The 15,355-nt window shown below is 48.8% G+C and overlaps 1 protein-coding gene across 1 annotated transcript; it reads left to right on the forward strand.

Moving 5' to 3' along the window:
• The first annotated feature begins 6,552 nt into the window (after window positions 1-6,552).
• On the forward strand, window positions 6,553-15,075 carry SPCS3 (signal peptidase complex subunit 3). The gene is made up of 5 exons (XM_070408126.1): window positions 6,553-6,792; window positions 8,512-8,585; window positions 10,971-11,047; window positions 13,870-13,985; window positions 14,921-15,075. Exons 1-5 carry the CDS (start codon window positions 6,650-6,652, stop codon window positions 15,051-15,053), a joined length of 543 nt encoding a protein of 180 aa, XP_070264227.1. The 5' UTR covers window positions 6,553-6,649; the 3' UTR covers window positions 15,054-15,075.
• Window positions 15,076-15,355: the final 280 nt, after the last annotated feature.

The following is a 15,355-nucleotide window of genomic DNA, read 5'->3' on the forward strand; positions in this document are numbered from 1 at the left end:
GGTCGTCTGGGGAGAGCTGGCTTCCCGGTTCACAGACAGGCAGTTCCTCACTGTCTCCGCCCATGAGGTTAAGGGTCAAGGGAGCTCTCCCAGGTCACTTTCCACGGGCTCTCATCCCCGCAGGAGGGCTCCACCCTGCTGGCCTGATCTCACCAAAGGACTCAGCTCGTGGTGCTACCACGTGGGGAGTTAGGATTCCAGCATATGAATTTGTGGGAGTGTCACAAACATCCAGTCCATAGCATGGAGCAGGAGAGAAAAATTACACATCACTTCCAAAGACACAGAAAATGCCTGTGAAAAGAACTTAACACGCATCTGGCCTGTGTGGCTCAGTGGTTAAGTGTTGACCCATGCACCAAGAGGTTGCCTGTTTGATTCCAGGTCAGGGTGCATGCCTGGGTTTCGGGCTCGATCCCCGGGGGGAAGGAGGGGGGTGTGCAGGAGGTAGCAGATCGATGTCTTACCTCTCAATAAATAGGCATTGATGGATATTTCCTTAATATCAATACAACATATATATGAGCGTGCGCGCACACACACACACACACACACACACACACACACATCTCAAAACCAGCATCTTATTCGATGGAGAAATAGAAGGAACTTTCCTATTAAATTCAGGAATAAGAAAAGGATGCCACTTATCTACATTATTATGGAGCATTATGTTAGAAATGTTGGCCACTGCAATGAACAAAATAAAACTATCAGAAATATAAGCACTGGAAAGAAAAAGATAAATGTCCTCCAATGTACATTATATGGTTAGTACTTAAAAAATCCAAATGAAAACGGAGAAATACAATAGAATAAGAGAATTCCCTTGTCCCTATTCTGCTCTTACCATCAACTTATATGTGTTTACCTCCTCCCAGTCACTCAGGTTAAAAGCCAATAGCATGGTGATTACCAGAGGGGAAGGAGTATGAGAAGGTGGAAGAAGGTAAAAGGGTATACATGGTGACGGAAGGAGACTTGCCTTGGGGTGCTGACTACATAATACAGTATACAGATGATGGAGTCTAGGACTGCACACCTGAAACCTATGTAATATTATTAACCAATGTCACCAAAAAATTATTTTTCGATAAAAAAGTAAAAAAACATACACACAATAAAAAACATACACACAATAAAAAAACATACATACAATAAAAAAAACCCTATCATATTGTGGAAAAGTAGTATACAAAATTGTATAATTCCAAATGTTAAAAAAAAATCAGTGTGATGGAGTAAAAAGAGACTTCTCCACCTGCCCCCTCCCCACCACCCCACACCCAGTCCTACTTGCCTTCCAAGCAATTCAAGCAATGTGCTTTTCGGTCAAGTTAAAAAAAAAAATCATGTCACAACAATACTGATTTTATTGGTGCTTTCACAATCCACTCTCCTCATTTTGCAGACCCTACCCTTATCTAAGCAGTCCTTAATCATAGTTTGTCTCTGAAATATCAGATCAGTCTTCCTTTTTTACTTACCCACTAGATATAATTTATAAAAATGGCCAGTTTGTTTACTATGTAATTTCCTGTGACATAAAGTCCAGGCTCCTTGGCTGACATTTCTACAGCAGTCCCTTAACTTTACCTTTCCAGTCTCATTTCTGCCTAATCCTTTATACTTAAACTAGAGGCCCAGGGCACAAATTTGTGCACAGGTGGGATCTGGGGGCTGATCAGGGCCGGGACAGGGAGGGGGAGGGGCCGTGGACAGTTGGCCAACCAGCCCCGCTCTCGATCGGGGTGTGGGGGGCAGATTGGAGGCCGGACTGAGAGGGGCCGCAGGAGGTGTGTGTGTGGGGGGGGTGATTGGGGCCCTGATCAGGCAGTTGGCAGTATGCATCACAGCGACCAGTCATTCTGGTCGTTCCAGTCACTTGGCATATGCCAGGGTCCAGCCCTAGTGGTCCAGGGGTTCCCAAAGGTGTGGATGGCGTCGGCGAAGAATGAAGGACATGGAGACAGTGTTCAGATGATCAGCATAGTCAGGTTCTATTTTATTGTCCTGTTACAACTGTATTTATACTATTTGATTCTATAAGCATGCCTCTATAGTTACATCATGGTATGTTTTGGGTCCTCCTTTGACCTTTTACAGTTTCTTGTTTTATGTTTACAGTTTCTTATCTGACCTTTGCTAAAAATCTTATTTCTATTTAGCTCTGCTGATTTTAATCTTATCTATGGTCTATGTTTCTACATTCTATTCTAAAGGTTAGTCTCTGTGTTCCATGATAAGGGCTAGTTTGTTATTTCTATTCTAAGGTTACTATTCTATTGCTCCACTGTTAAGCTATAAGGAAAAAACTGAAGGTTTTCCTATTCTACGGCCTAAGTAAAGGTTATGTTGCTTAAGCGTGATTGTTCTTAGCTATGGTGATGAACTACCTGCCTGGCAGTTTAAGTCTTTCTGCTTGCATAGCTCGCCTAAGATTTTTAGATAAGGAGCCTGCCTGCATTGTTTGCAGCAGTATTTCTTTAACTGTTTGATAGTTGTCCTTTTAGCCTTCCTGGTGGTCTTCCTTGGGACTGCCCTGCATAGGCGGTTTTTAGAGGTCTAGGCTTTGGTACTTTCTCTGGTGGGTAGACCCCTGGGGATGTGGGCCTAGCAAGTCCTAAATTTATTGCTAACAGTCTTAGTCTGAGTTCCTCATAAGTAGTACATGGTATTTCTGTAACACTAGGGGGTTTTACTGATTTATTCCCTTCCCTAGTCCCGATAATCCCTAACTCTAGGGAAACATTCCCAGCTGGGGAAACAACCTTTCTCGAGGAGGTGGCCCTGGTAAGAACACATAGTGCTAAGAAGGGGAGCAAACATATTAAAAACAGTATGCCATATATGCCAGGCCCCTTGAAACATATGCTGTGCAGATGTTGCTTCCCTGCAGCGACTGTGTCAAGCAACAAGGATGAAATGGCTATCTACACTAATAAAAGAGAAACATGGTAATTAGCCATACCTCCGCTACCCTTCTCATTGGCTAATCAGGGCGATATGCAAATTAACTGCCAGCCAAGATGGCAGCCGGCAGCCAGGCAGCTTGAAGCGAACATGAGGCTTGCTTGCTTCAGTGACGGAGGAAGCCAACGTTCCCCGCCTGCCTCTGCCGACCTCTGAGCTTGCAGTTTGAAACATTGTTACAAATATAGAAGCTAAACAAAAACCCAGAAACCTGCTTTCAGCCAGCCAGGATCTCAGAGCTGGAGTTGAAACAGTGTATTGATTATAGAACCCAAACAAACCAGATACCTGCTTTCAGCAGCCGAGGCCTAAGAGTTGGAGCCAAGCCACAGAGCTAAAGCTGGCCCAGAATAAAAAAAAGAAAAAAAACAAAACAAAAAAAGGAGCGGTTGGGAGCTTCAGTCACCCGCCAGCCTGAAAACAGCCCTCAGCCCCTCACCCAGACTGGCCAGGCACCCCAGTGGGGACCCCCACTCTGAAGGGTGTGTGACCAGCTGCAAACAGCCATCATCCCCTCATCCAGGCTGGCCAGGCACCCCAGTGGGGACCCCCACCCTGATCCAGGACACCCTTCAGGGCAAACCAGCCGGCCCCCACCTGTGCACCACGCCTCTATCCTATATAGTAAAAGGGTAATATGCCTCCCAGCACTGGGATCAGCAGAGCCGTGAGGCCTCCCGGCACTGGGATCAGGTGACAGGGGGCAGCGCTCAAACCCCCTGATCGCCCTGCGGCTCTGTGTGTGACAGGGTGCGGTGCCCCAACCCCCTGATCGGCCCTGCTCTGTGTGTGGCAGGATGTGCCCCCCCCCCCCCCATGGGCCTTGCTCTGTGACGGGTTAGAGCCATAACCTCCCCATCGGCCCTGCCCTGAGTGTGACAGGGTGCGGCGCCCCAACCCCCTGATCCGCCCTGCTCTGTGTGTGACAGTGGCAGTGCCCCAACCCCCTGATCGGCCCTGCTCTGTGGGTGATAGAGGGCGGCACCCCAACCGCCCCCCACAGGCCCTGCTCTGTGTGTGACGGGGTAGAGCCATAACCTCCCCATCAGCCCTGCCCTGAGTGTGACAGAGTGCAGCGCCCCAACCCCCTGATCCGCCCTGCTCTGTGTGTGACAGGGGGCGGTGCCCCAACTCCCCTATTGGCCCTACTCTGTGAGTGACAGGGGGGAAGCTCCTCAACCCCCTGATCGGCCCTGCTCTGTGCATGACAGGGGGGAGCTCCCCAACCCCCTGATCGACCCTGCTCTGTGTATGACAGGGTACGGAGCCCCAACCCCCCGATGGGCCCTGCTCTGTGAGTGAGAGGGGGCAGCGCCCCAACCCCCTGATTGGCCCTGCTCTGTGCGTGACAGGGGGTGGCGCTGCAACCTCCCCATCGACCCTGCCTTGAGTGTGACGGGGGCGGTGCCCCAACCCCCCAATCGGCCCTACCCTGAGGGTGACTAGGGGTGGCATCGCAACCTCCCGATCCGCCCTGCTCTGTGCATGACAGGGGGCGGCGCCCCAACTCCCCAATCAGCCCTGCTCTGAGCCTGACCAGGGGCTGCACCTAGGGATTGGGCCTGCCCTCTGCCACCCGGGAGCAGGCCTAAGCCAGCAGGTCGTTATCTCCCGAGGGGTCCCAGACTGCGAGAGGGCACAGGCTGGGCTGAGGGACCTCCCCCCCCCCCCCCCCCCCCGCCAGTGCACAAATTTTTGTGCACCGGGCCTCTAGTATATCTATCTATCTATCTATCTATGGATATAGATAGATAGATAGAGATAGAGATATATAGATATAGATACAGATATAGTTTAGCTGGACCATACTACTGGGATCTCTTCCATACCCATACTGCCTCTTTTGGAATACTCTCCCTGGACATCCACATCTGTAACAATAAGCATCCTTTAACTCACCCCGTAAGAGTACCTAGCCCACGTTGCTCAGGCTCTGTGATATTTCACAGACACTGCTTGGTCCCACATCGCCACCGATGTAAATTCTTCCTCTGAAGTCCACAGCACTCTGTAACCTCCTTGGTATTTATGCTTTCATTTTGTGTATTTTATCAACTCTACTAGATTATAAGCTCCATGAGGGTAGAAAGTGATTGTTATACATCTCTCTACCATTAGCAACACAGCAGGCATTCAATAAACAGTTGTTTTATTGAATAAGCTGTGGCTGGCGGAAGACAAATTTTTTTTTAAACTCAACTAAGGTCCTCGCCATTTTGCATTACTGGCTCTATTCCAATCTGACAGGGGGGTTCCCTTATTAGTGCTGTACTCTCAAAGCTAGAGCCGGCACACCGTAGGCGCTCAGTAATAATCCCCACTGCAAGGCTGTACGGAATTGAATAATGAATAATGCAAAGAAGCAGGGGCTCATTGATGGACGACAGAGGCCAGCACCAGGATCAGACCATCATTTCCCAGTGTGTACCTATCATGTTCTAGGCCAGCTGTTCTTAAAGAACCTCTTTTGGTTTATTAAAATTTAAAATAATCTGTGCAGATTTCCGTCGCCTCTCAATTCTTTATAATGACCAAAACCCATAGCTGTGAAAGAAGGAAGGAGTCTGCAGACCCTCTATTTAAGGCCAAAGGTTGGCACAGTCTGAGCCTGAACCCCCCGCCCCAGGGCCATTGAGCTCAGATGCCTTGGCCGGCAGGTGTGGCTCAGCAGCTGGGTTTCCACCAGGGAGCCAAGAGGCGCAGGTTCAACTCCAGGTCACAGCACAAGCCCGGGCTGCCGGCTCCATCCCCAGCCGGGCGTCTGCAGGTGGCAGCCAAATGATGATGTTCCTCTCTCGTGGACGTGTCTATCTATCCTTTTCCCTTTCTCTAAAAATCAATAAAAACATTTTTTTTAAAAAGTACTGATGCCTTGCTGATCTTAGATTCTCACACAATGTGCTGTACCGCAGTTTCAGGCCACTTGTCGCCTTTGATTTTCAGAACCCAGCGAAGCCGGTTACAGGAAATCCCAGGTGAAATGCAGACACTAGAATCTGCGGCGCCAACCGTTAACGCCTAAAACCGCTTTAGCTGCCACAGGAAGTGGCCGAGGTCGAAAGAGGAAGGTTCACCAGGGCGGCTGGGGGGTGAGGGGGGGGCGGGGGAGAGAGGGGCTGCGGCATTCTCCGCCCCCAGCCCCCACCCCGCTAAGGGGCATCAGCTCTTGGACCCAAGTGACAAAGGCAGGACCCCGCGTGGGGCCAAGTGCTGCTTCCAGTCGCCACGCGCCAGGGCACAGCCCGAACCACCTTGCGGGACTGCAGGTCCCAGCAGCGCCGCGCAGGCATCAGCCACCCAGCCCGCCCCGCCCCGACCCGACCACCTGGCGGCGGGTGGCGGGAGCAGCACCAGCCGGGGGGCCCGCGGGCCCGCCAGGGCGGAGGGGGCGGGTCGGCCTGGCGAAACCCCGCCCTCCCCTGCGCGCCGCTGATTGGTGGCGGCGGTAGACCGGAAGTAGGGCCGGGCCAGCGCGCGGCCCAGTCCCAGCCAGTGGGCGTGTCCCTGGGGGGCGGGGCGCGCGCGTTCCCGTCGGAGGACCGGAAGGGGCGGGGCCGCGGCGGCGCGCGGCCGGAACGCGCGCGGCGCAGGCGGCGCGGATCGCTGGCAGCCGGTCCGCCACCGGAACGGGGTCCCGGCTGTGCGTGCGGAACGGGGCTCGGGGCGCACGGCCGCGATGAACACGGTGCTGTCGCGGGCGAACTCGCTGTTCGCCTTCTCGCTGAGCGTGATGGCGGCGCTCACCTTCGGCTGCTTCATCACCACCGCCTTCAAGGACCGGAGCGTGCCGGTGCGGCTGCACGTCTCGCGGATCATGCTGTGAGTGCGGCCGGGCCGCGCGGGGCGGGCGGCGGGCGGATCCCCGGGCTGGCGCCCCCTGCCCCCGGCACCGGGCCGGGCACCTCGCGGCCCTCCCCCCGACGCCCACCCTCCGCGGGTCCCGGGCTTGCGCTTCAGTTTTAATTCTGAGCGTTGCCCGGTCAGTGCCTCGCTTCCTTCCTGTGCCTCACTTCCCGCCCGCCGGCCAATGAGGGAGCCACACACCAGCCCCTGCGCGGCCGGTTCCGGGCTGGGAACCCCGCGCCCCGCCCGCCCTCCCGGCCCGGTTCCTGGCTGGGACCCCCGCGCCCCGCCCGCCCGGCTGGGTCCCCTGGTCCCCGGTCCCGCCTGGGTCCCCCGCGCCCCGGGCCCCGCCTGGGTCCCCCGCGCAGCCGTGCGGGCCGTGGCCGCCCGTGCGCCCGGTGGGGCGTTCCCTCCGCGGTGTCCGCCTCGGCGCCGTCGGTGCTGCCAGCTCCCGGGCGGCCCTGAAGGGGGCGAGGACGGCGAGCGGCGCGGGGGGAACGGGGTTGGTTTGGGGAGAACCCGCCGCTGAACCAGCCGGGAAGCGCCGCACGTGGCCTCTCGGAGGCCCCGCCTTGACCCCCCAGCACTGTGATGAGCAGGTTTATCTATTTTCCTCTGCCTCTCCCGTCTGCCTGCTGTTCCATCTTCTAACAAGTTTGCCTTCGTTTCCTTTTACTTGTCAGAATCTCCAACGGGCGGGTCACCTAATAACTACCGCCCGCCCCGCATTTTTATTTTTGTTTTTGTTTTGTATTTCTTTGCTAAGGCGGTGTTTGCTAGAGACTGTGTTGTAGGTTCCAGACTCAGATCCCGGGTGGACGTGAGCCTGGCCGCTGTGGCGCTGGGAGAGCGTGGTGCGCAGTCAGCGCCACACAGCTGTCAGCCTGAGGTTCCGGGCCTTCACTCCCTTTTGTCTGAAGGGGGAGCACCGCCCAACTCCCACACTTTGAGATACAGTGGGGCCTTGACTTACGAGTGTCCCGACTAACGAGTTTTTCCGTCTCTCGGCCGGTTTTTTGCTTTGAGTTGACAGTAATTTGAGTTAACGAGCTCCGTCATGGAACGAATTAAACTCGTAACTCAAGGCCCCACTGTAATTGTGAAAATAGGCCATGGACGTGACACAGACCCTCAGCCAGCACACCTCCCCTGAGCCGGCACCTTTCTCCCACCTCCTGCCAAATGGCTTGGCCTCCTGGATCCACGCTTTTCTCTGAGCAGTTTTTTTTTAAAAAATATTTTATTGATTTTTTACAGAAAGGAAGGGAGAGGGCCAGAGAGCCTGAAACATCAATGAGAGAGAGAGAAACATCGATCAGCCGCCTCCCGCGCACCCCCCACCAGGGATGTGCCCGCAACCAAGGTACATGCCCTTGACCTCGAACCTGGGACCTTTCAGTCCGCAGGCCGACGCGCTGTCCACTGAGCCAAACTGGTCAGGGCGTCTCTGAGCAGCTTTCATCTCCCCCGGGTTGCGTTAGGGGTTCTGTGGAGGCGCGTGGAAGCAGGTGAGGAAGGGCTTTCGCATTGAATGAGGAAGTGCAGCCTGACTCCCACGCACAGGTGTCTCTGCCGGTCACTGTTTCCTGTGGAACTGCTGATCCCCCTGTGCACACGGCTGTATCCTCAGGAATGATGTGAGTTTGGAATGTTGATGGGTTCACGGGATGGTGAAGCTTTTCTCTCTACTCCTAGGAAAAATGTGGAAGACTTCACTGGACCTAGAGAAAGAAGCGACCTGGGCTTCATTAACTTCGACATAACGGCAGATATCCTTTGAGACAGGGTTTCGTTGCCTTTTCTATGGTGCTGTGATGATACACATGTTGTTCAGTGATTTGGGGGACAGGGTGACTATCAACCAAACCTTGGAAATACTTATAAAAACAACTAATGGCAGATGCTAATATGACTCACCAACATTCATTTTGACCCTGATCTTCCACCCATAACAGATGCAAGCCTCTTCTCCTCAGTAAAATCGTGTTAATTCCTCCTCGTTCACACCTGGAGAAATTTTATTTGTAGGTTCAGGGGTTACTGTGTGAAGATACATACTCTAAATTCTTCGCAGGAACATTAAGTAAATGGAGAGCTTTAAGAGACTGAGTCTGTATTTTGGAAGGAGAATGAGATCATTTGGATTAAAGAAGGGAGAATGTTGCCAGTGTTTCCTGTGCAATCCCAAAGTACATCTTCCTATTTTATGATAGAAACATAGGTTAAACGTCTGTTATGGGTTGGTGAGTCATATTAGCATTTTGCCATTATAGTTTTTTTATAAGTATTTTCAGAACAAAAGTCAGAAGTCATAACCGTTGAAAGAGTTACTTTAAAATGGGGTGATTTAAATATTTTCTCTTCGTCTTGAGTTCCCCCTTTTGACAACTCTTGGCCAGCTTATCTTCTGTTAGTGTCTTGCATGAATGTTTGGGCCTTGTTCTCTGCCATGGCCCATCTCGCTGCCTTTTTAAAACCCCAGGGTTAAAGCTGGGTGTGGAGTGTGATCGGTCAGAGCTGTAGAGCGGCTGTCTGGACAGTTGAAGCAGCTGCAGATCCTGGGCCTCGGAGGGTCACCTGATGTGTCTCTGCTCCCATGGTGTGTGTTTTTTCTTTTAAATGTTTTTTTTGTTTTGTTTTTTACACAGTTTAGAAAGAGGGGGAGGGAGAGGGAGAGAGAGAAATACCGATGTGAGAGAGCAACGGGATGAGACCCACAACCTGGGTATGTGCTCTGACTGGGAATTGAACTGGTGACCGTTTGGTGGATGGGATGATGCTCAACCAACTGAGCTACTCCAGCCAGGGCCCATGGCATTAGTTTTAACTTGGTTTTTAGAAATAAATTATTGGGTTTGGAAGTAGACTAGGAATTAGTTATATATACATAGGCCCTTTGAGGAACTAGAGTACACCGTGAGAAAAGTCCAGTGTATGCTAAACTGCCTGCTTTCAAGTGTTCTCATCATTTAAAAGCATCTCTGTTAAGAGGCAGTTTGGATCGAGTGTGAAAGTAGTAACTGTCTGGACCAGGGATTTTCAACCTTCTCATCTCATGGCACACAAACTAATTAAAATTCTGCAGCGCACCAAAAAGTATATTTTTTGCTGATCTGACAAAAAATAGGCATAATTTTCATTGCTTTACCAAAAAATAAATAATAGTAATCCCCTACCCCTTTTTGCTCCAAAATTACTTAAAAAAATTAGGTGCCAATACTTACATATAAGGATTTCTAGTACCAAGAATTAGCCAATCAGACGCATCCTTATTATGCAACATGACCAATAAGATGCAATTATTCTATTACCTATGTGTTTATGGTTCAGGACAGGGTATTCATCCCAGACAGTCGAAGGGAAAAGAGGTCAGTGCCCTGACTAAATTGCCAGGTGTGGCATGATCTCACTTCCATGAGGAATAGCAGCAGAGGCATGGGTACATGGAACAGACTGAGAGGTGTCAGAGGGGAGGGGAGCTGAACGAAAGAAGGTGAAGAGATTAAGTCAAAACAAAACAAAACAAAACACAAATACACACATATGTATCGAATCGACAAAGACTACAGTGTGGAGATAGCCAGAGGGAAAGGGTCGCTATCCTAGACTTCCCTGTTCTAACATCGTGACTCTAAACTAGTGAATACATGGATGTGCTGCTCTCAGTATGTAAACATATAATATGTGACATAACCATTTAATCAAATCCAAACATGAACACAGCCCATTGCTCAGTCTTGTAATTAACCCTGGTGATTTTTTTTCCACTCTAGTAAACTGATGAAACCAAATTGGTGACCACTGCATATTCTACCAAAGCATTTCATGGATTGAGATGTTTGATCCCTACTGACGTGTCCAAAAAGCCACATTTACAATTTATTACACTTGATTTAGTTGAGTGTAGTTGATGTTTGCATGTCATTACATTTAAATTGTGATGATTGGTTATACTTTAGAACTGTAGTAGAATCGTGTGCTTGAAAAATGAAATCTTTTCTCTTTTATATATTTTCATTGAATTAGTGGCTCAGTATGTTTCTGGGCCACTTTTTCTCTATTTTGGTGTTAGTATTGCTGTGAATACTTAAGCATAACTAAGATCTGTTTTAAAGCTGTATGCTGCTTTATGATTTATTCCTTAATTTGTTTACATCTAGAGAATATATTTGATTGGAATGTTAAGCAGTTGTTTCTTTATTTATCAGCAGAGTATTCAACAAAAAATAACGTAAGTATATAAGTATTTTAGTAGATATGTAACATCTTATTCTTTAGGGAAAATATAAATTTTGTATATTCAAAGTACCTGACCTGAGTAGTTTGGTAGAAATCACCAGCCCATGGCAGCCTGTAGCTCTGAGGCGCTGTGGGCTCTGGGGTGCATCGAGGGACTCCCTGGGGGTCTGAGGAGAGCGAGCTGCTCGTTCTCCTGTGGATCCGAGCAGAGTTGCAGTTTCAGTCGGTTCACCTTCTTATTGATATCAGGTTGGTGTGGCAACTTCTCAGCTTCCCTACATGCCATTCGGTAAACCACAAATCTGTATGTTTCCCAATTTAAACTGAAAAGGGAAAGAAGTTAAACTTTACTCGGACTCTACGTGGACTGACAGTAATACTCAGTCCCCAGATCGGGGGTTGGCTCCATGCTGCCTAAAACGTGTGTGCCCTCGTACTCTGGGGGTGGCGAGGAATTCATTCATTCATCGGCATTCGGCATTGTGCAAAGTGAAGTGGGTGGTATTGTCCAGTTTTAAAGAAATGAATCCTCACGTGATGGAGAAATGGCTTGAAAAGATCCCTGCAAAGCTATCAGAGGTGAAGAGAACGCTAGTGGTCCACGCACATGTCACAGGAGCTCGGCACAGCTGGCATGCCCGGTCCTCGTGAACTGCTCAGCCACTTTCATTAAAGGATGAAAAACAAAGAGCCTGGATCTAGTGAAAGCTGGCTGAGGAAACAGCCCAGTCCAGAAGCCTGTTGGAAATGCACACTTCCTACCGATGTCGCTGCTACTGAAGGGTAACAGCAAAGTGTACTAGGAGCGGAATTTGTAAAGAAAGGTGCATATTTAGGAGTTTCTATTCAAAATAATTTGTGATCCAAAACCTCTGGAGGCCACTTGCAGTGATACATTCAGGAAGGACGCTGCTGAACTTTGAGCATATTAGGAAATGGAGAGGTGGCATTGTGTGGGATTTTTTTTAAGATATGTTTTTATTGATTTTAGAGTGAGGAATGTGGGGAGAGAGAGAAACATTGATGTAAGTTAGAAACATTGATTGGCTGCCTCCGGCATGCCCTCCCTACTGGGAAGGGAATGGTGGGTGACCTTTTGGTGCACAGGATGATTCCCAGCCCACTGAGCCACACTGGCCAGGGCCAGCTGTAGGATTCTTTGAACTGAAATATTCTCTCTGGACAGCTATAATTAGAAAGATACACACCAAGACACTTGAATCAATGAGATTTGTGATCTGTGCTTGTAACTCTGGTTACCCAGACATGTAATAAAAAACTGTAAAGATTACTATATTTGAAGCATTTCTGAGGTTATTTTATAACCCATCTAGATGTTTATATGTATAAATACATGGTTTGAGCTGTTTTGATAGTTTATGAAGCCATACCTATGCAATTAATAAATACCTGTCTTGAGAATTTTTCTTTGTTTTGGAGTTGTATGGGATCCAATTTGAGTACTTAAGGTAGTCTTTCTAATCATATATTAGAGTTTATCAGATTTTTTTCATTAGAAGTTATTAAACTATTACATTAAAATATATTAAAACAGTTTGTGATAGAAATTTTTTAGTTCAGTCTGATTTGAAGCTTTTGTTGTAGCTAGAGTAAGGGTTGAGATATTAATACAGAGTGTTGCTAAAACAGATCTTAGGTTCTAAAGTATAAAGTAAATGATTCTGATAAGTGAATTAAAGCACAAATGTGAAATCTGTAGAATTAAAATGAACTCCTGTGTTGCTCTTACCTAAGTACCCTTATGTTTGCTATCAGCATAGACTGGAGGTAATTTGTAGTTAGAAAGGAGTCTGCTTCTGTATTTCATTTGGGGTGTATTCATTTTCAAGATGTCAAATTAACCAGCTTTTTCTGTTGATTAGTTTTTTAGTTCAATGTCATTTTTAGCACTTCAGTCAATTGATTGTACAGCACCTTATTTTGAGCATATCTTTTATACCAGATGTTTTGTTAGGCCTGGGAGCATTGGGTTGACTAAGGTGCTCCCTGTCCTTGAGAGTCAACCAAGTGTTAAAACAGGAGAGGTGTTGAGGATGAGAGCAGCCACTGGAAACACATGCTATTCAAGGCTCAGCAAATCATCCAGATCAATGACTTCTCTTGGTGACAGTCTCGTTTCCCCAGCACGACCAGTGAGTGAGTCCAGTGTGGAATGTGGCAGGTTATTGCTTCATGAATGAATGAATACGCAGGGAAAGGCTTCTCTCTGGCCTGTGCTTGGCTCTGTGTCCCTCCATCGTGATGTTCCTGTTGAGTCTCAGAAAGAGACTTGAGGGTGACGATTTGAACCCTCTCTCAGGAATAACTAGTCCACATCCTGGTCATCACGTGCTCAGCCATTGGCCTCACAAGCTGGTGAGTGGTGGTTTAGTGAGAACACAGTTCTTGGGCTTTGGTAGTGATCACAAATGTGTTTTCACTCCATTTCATGCCCAACAATTTGTTTATGATGTGTCAGAATAGTGGCTTGAAAGGTTGTCCGACTTCTAGAATTTTGCCGTAATAAGGCAATGATGTGCCAGTGTTTTACTTTAAAGAAAAAATACTCAAGTCTTTATTTCTTTAGTGACACTTGGCAATTGAAAGCCCTTGGCAACACATAGATGGGCAGGAGGTGGCCTGGCAGCAGTAACAGCCTGTGCTGGGTCCATGCTGGGCTGGAGGGTTGATTTTAGCAACCCCTCAGAGTTGGGTTCATTGATCATAAACCAATTGCTTACCACTGCTTTTAATTTGAATTGACAAAGATGCTGTTTCTGCTGAGTTAATGTAGTTGTTTTCATTTTCTTGTAGGCTCTGAACCAGGTTGTCCTTTGGGACAAGATTGTTCTGAGAGGAGATAATCCGAAGCTGCTGTTGAGAGATATGAAAACAAAATATTTTTTCTTTGACGATGGAAATGGTCTCAAGTGAGCAATTCTTGTCATTTTTTTAACATTTAATGAAATGTGAAGGGGAGAGAAAGATGTATTTGCATTTTTAAAGAAAAATATTAGAGGGTGAAAGAGGAAGATTGGGAGAGAAGGGAAGTATTTATATGGATCTGACCTGGACGATGGCATGGAAACACTGTACAAAACTGATCTACTGGTAAAATCTGGGCTCAGTGTGTGGACTGTCAGCCCAGGTCCGAGGCTTCTGCTCTGAGGCTTCTGCTCCAGGTGCACAGGCCCTGGCGCCCAGGTCCGAGGCTTCTGCTTAGGGCCCGGCACCCAGGTCCGAGGCTTCTGGTCCGGGTGCACAGGCCCCGGTGCCCCGCCCATGTCTGAGGCTTCTGCTCTCGTGCCCAGGGCCCCTGCCTGTGAGCGTGGGACTGCCCAGCACAGGCTCTGAGGACAGAAGAGGAAGTTGCCAGGGGAACTTGATGAGAAAGTAACACGTGGCCCAGCTGGTACTGAGGTTTCTGGTGTTGGTTCTCTTTGCTTCTCTGAACCTCAGCTTCCTTCTTACACACAGTGAGGAGCTGGATAGTGATCTGCGTCGTGTCCGACTCCTCCACCGCGGCGGGTGTGCTCACCTTTGCCGTCTAGATAGCCGTGGAGTTGGGGCTCGCGCATTGTCCTCTGATGCCCCCCAGTCTGGGTTCCTGTTCTCTGTTGTGCTCATTTCAGCCTTGGGCTGCTGGCTTAGGAACCCAGTGAGCTCGGGGCATTGTGGGTGCCTCTGGACAGCTGGTGCCCCAGTGCTCCTGGGGTCAAAGGCTTGAAGACTTCTGTGTGTGGGTTAGGGTTCCACTTAGGAGGGGCTGGTTATAAGCAAACCTTCGGACACCTCAGTGCTTTAATGACAGGTTCTCATTGGGCTAGAAGTGTCTCTGCTGACTCTGATTGCTGTGTCTTTGTAGGGGCAACAGGAATGTCACTCTGACCCTGTCCTGGAACGTCGTACCAAACGCTGGAATCCTACCTCTCGTGACAGGCTCAGGACACGTGTCTGTTCCATTTCCAGATACATATGAAATCATGAAGAATTATTAAATTATTCTGAATCTGAACAGCATATTTTTATACTTACTGGATCCTCTCTCATTTATGTCCTCCTCTGCATCTTCATCCGTTTTTGTTAACTTAATTTTTTTTTTTTTTTTTTTTTGTATAAGAACTAACATCAAAAGGTTTATTTGAAGGGAAAGGTTAAAGTGCTACTTAAACTTAACTTTACAATCAAAACAAAGAGCGGGGTTAGAAAAGCGCACTTTAGGATTTGTAAGTTTATCTTTGACGTGTTCCCGGTATCGCCATTCTTCTTAATGGACGATAGGTGAGCAGGGAGGGTCTGT

This window comes from Myotis yumanensis, unplaced genomic scaffold (genome assembly GCF_028538775.1).
Source record: "Myotis yumanensis isolate MYYU_CA2020_CCGP unplaced genomic scaffold, mMyoYum1.0.hap1 SCAF_3, whole genome shotgun sequence".
NCBI classification, from domain to species: Eukaryota; Metazoa; Chordata; class Mammalia; order Chiroptera; family Vespertilionidae; genus Myotis; species Myotis yumanensis.

Excerpts from the sequence above, each read along its gene's own strand:
- SPCS3 (XM_070408126.1), top strand. The coding sequence starts at position 6,650 with ATGAACACGGTGCTGTCGCGGGCGAACTCGCTGTTCGCCTTCTCGCTG. Across the intron at positions 8,586-10,970 it reads TAACTTCGACATAACGGCAG|ATCTAGAGAATATATTTGAT; the intron begins ATATCCTTTGAG and ends TAATTTGTTTAC. Across the intron at positions 11,048-13,869 it reads AGTATTCAACAAAAAATAAC|GCTCTGAACCAGGTTGTCCT; the intron begins GTAAGTATATAA and ends ATTTTCTTGTAG.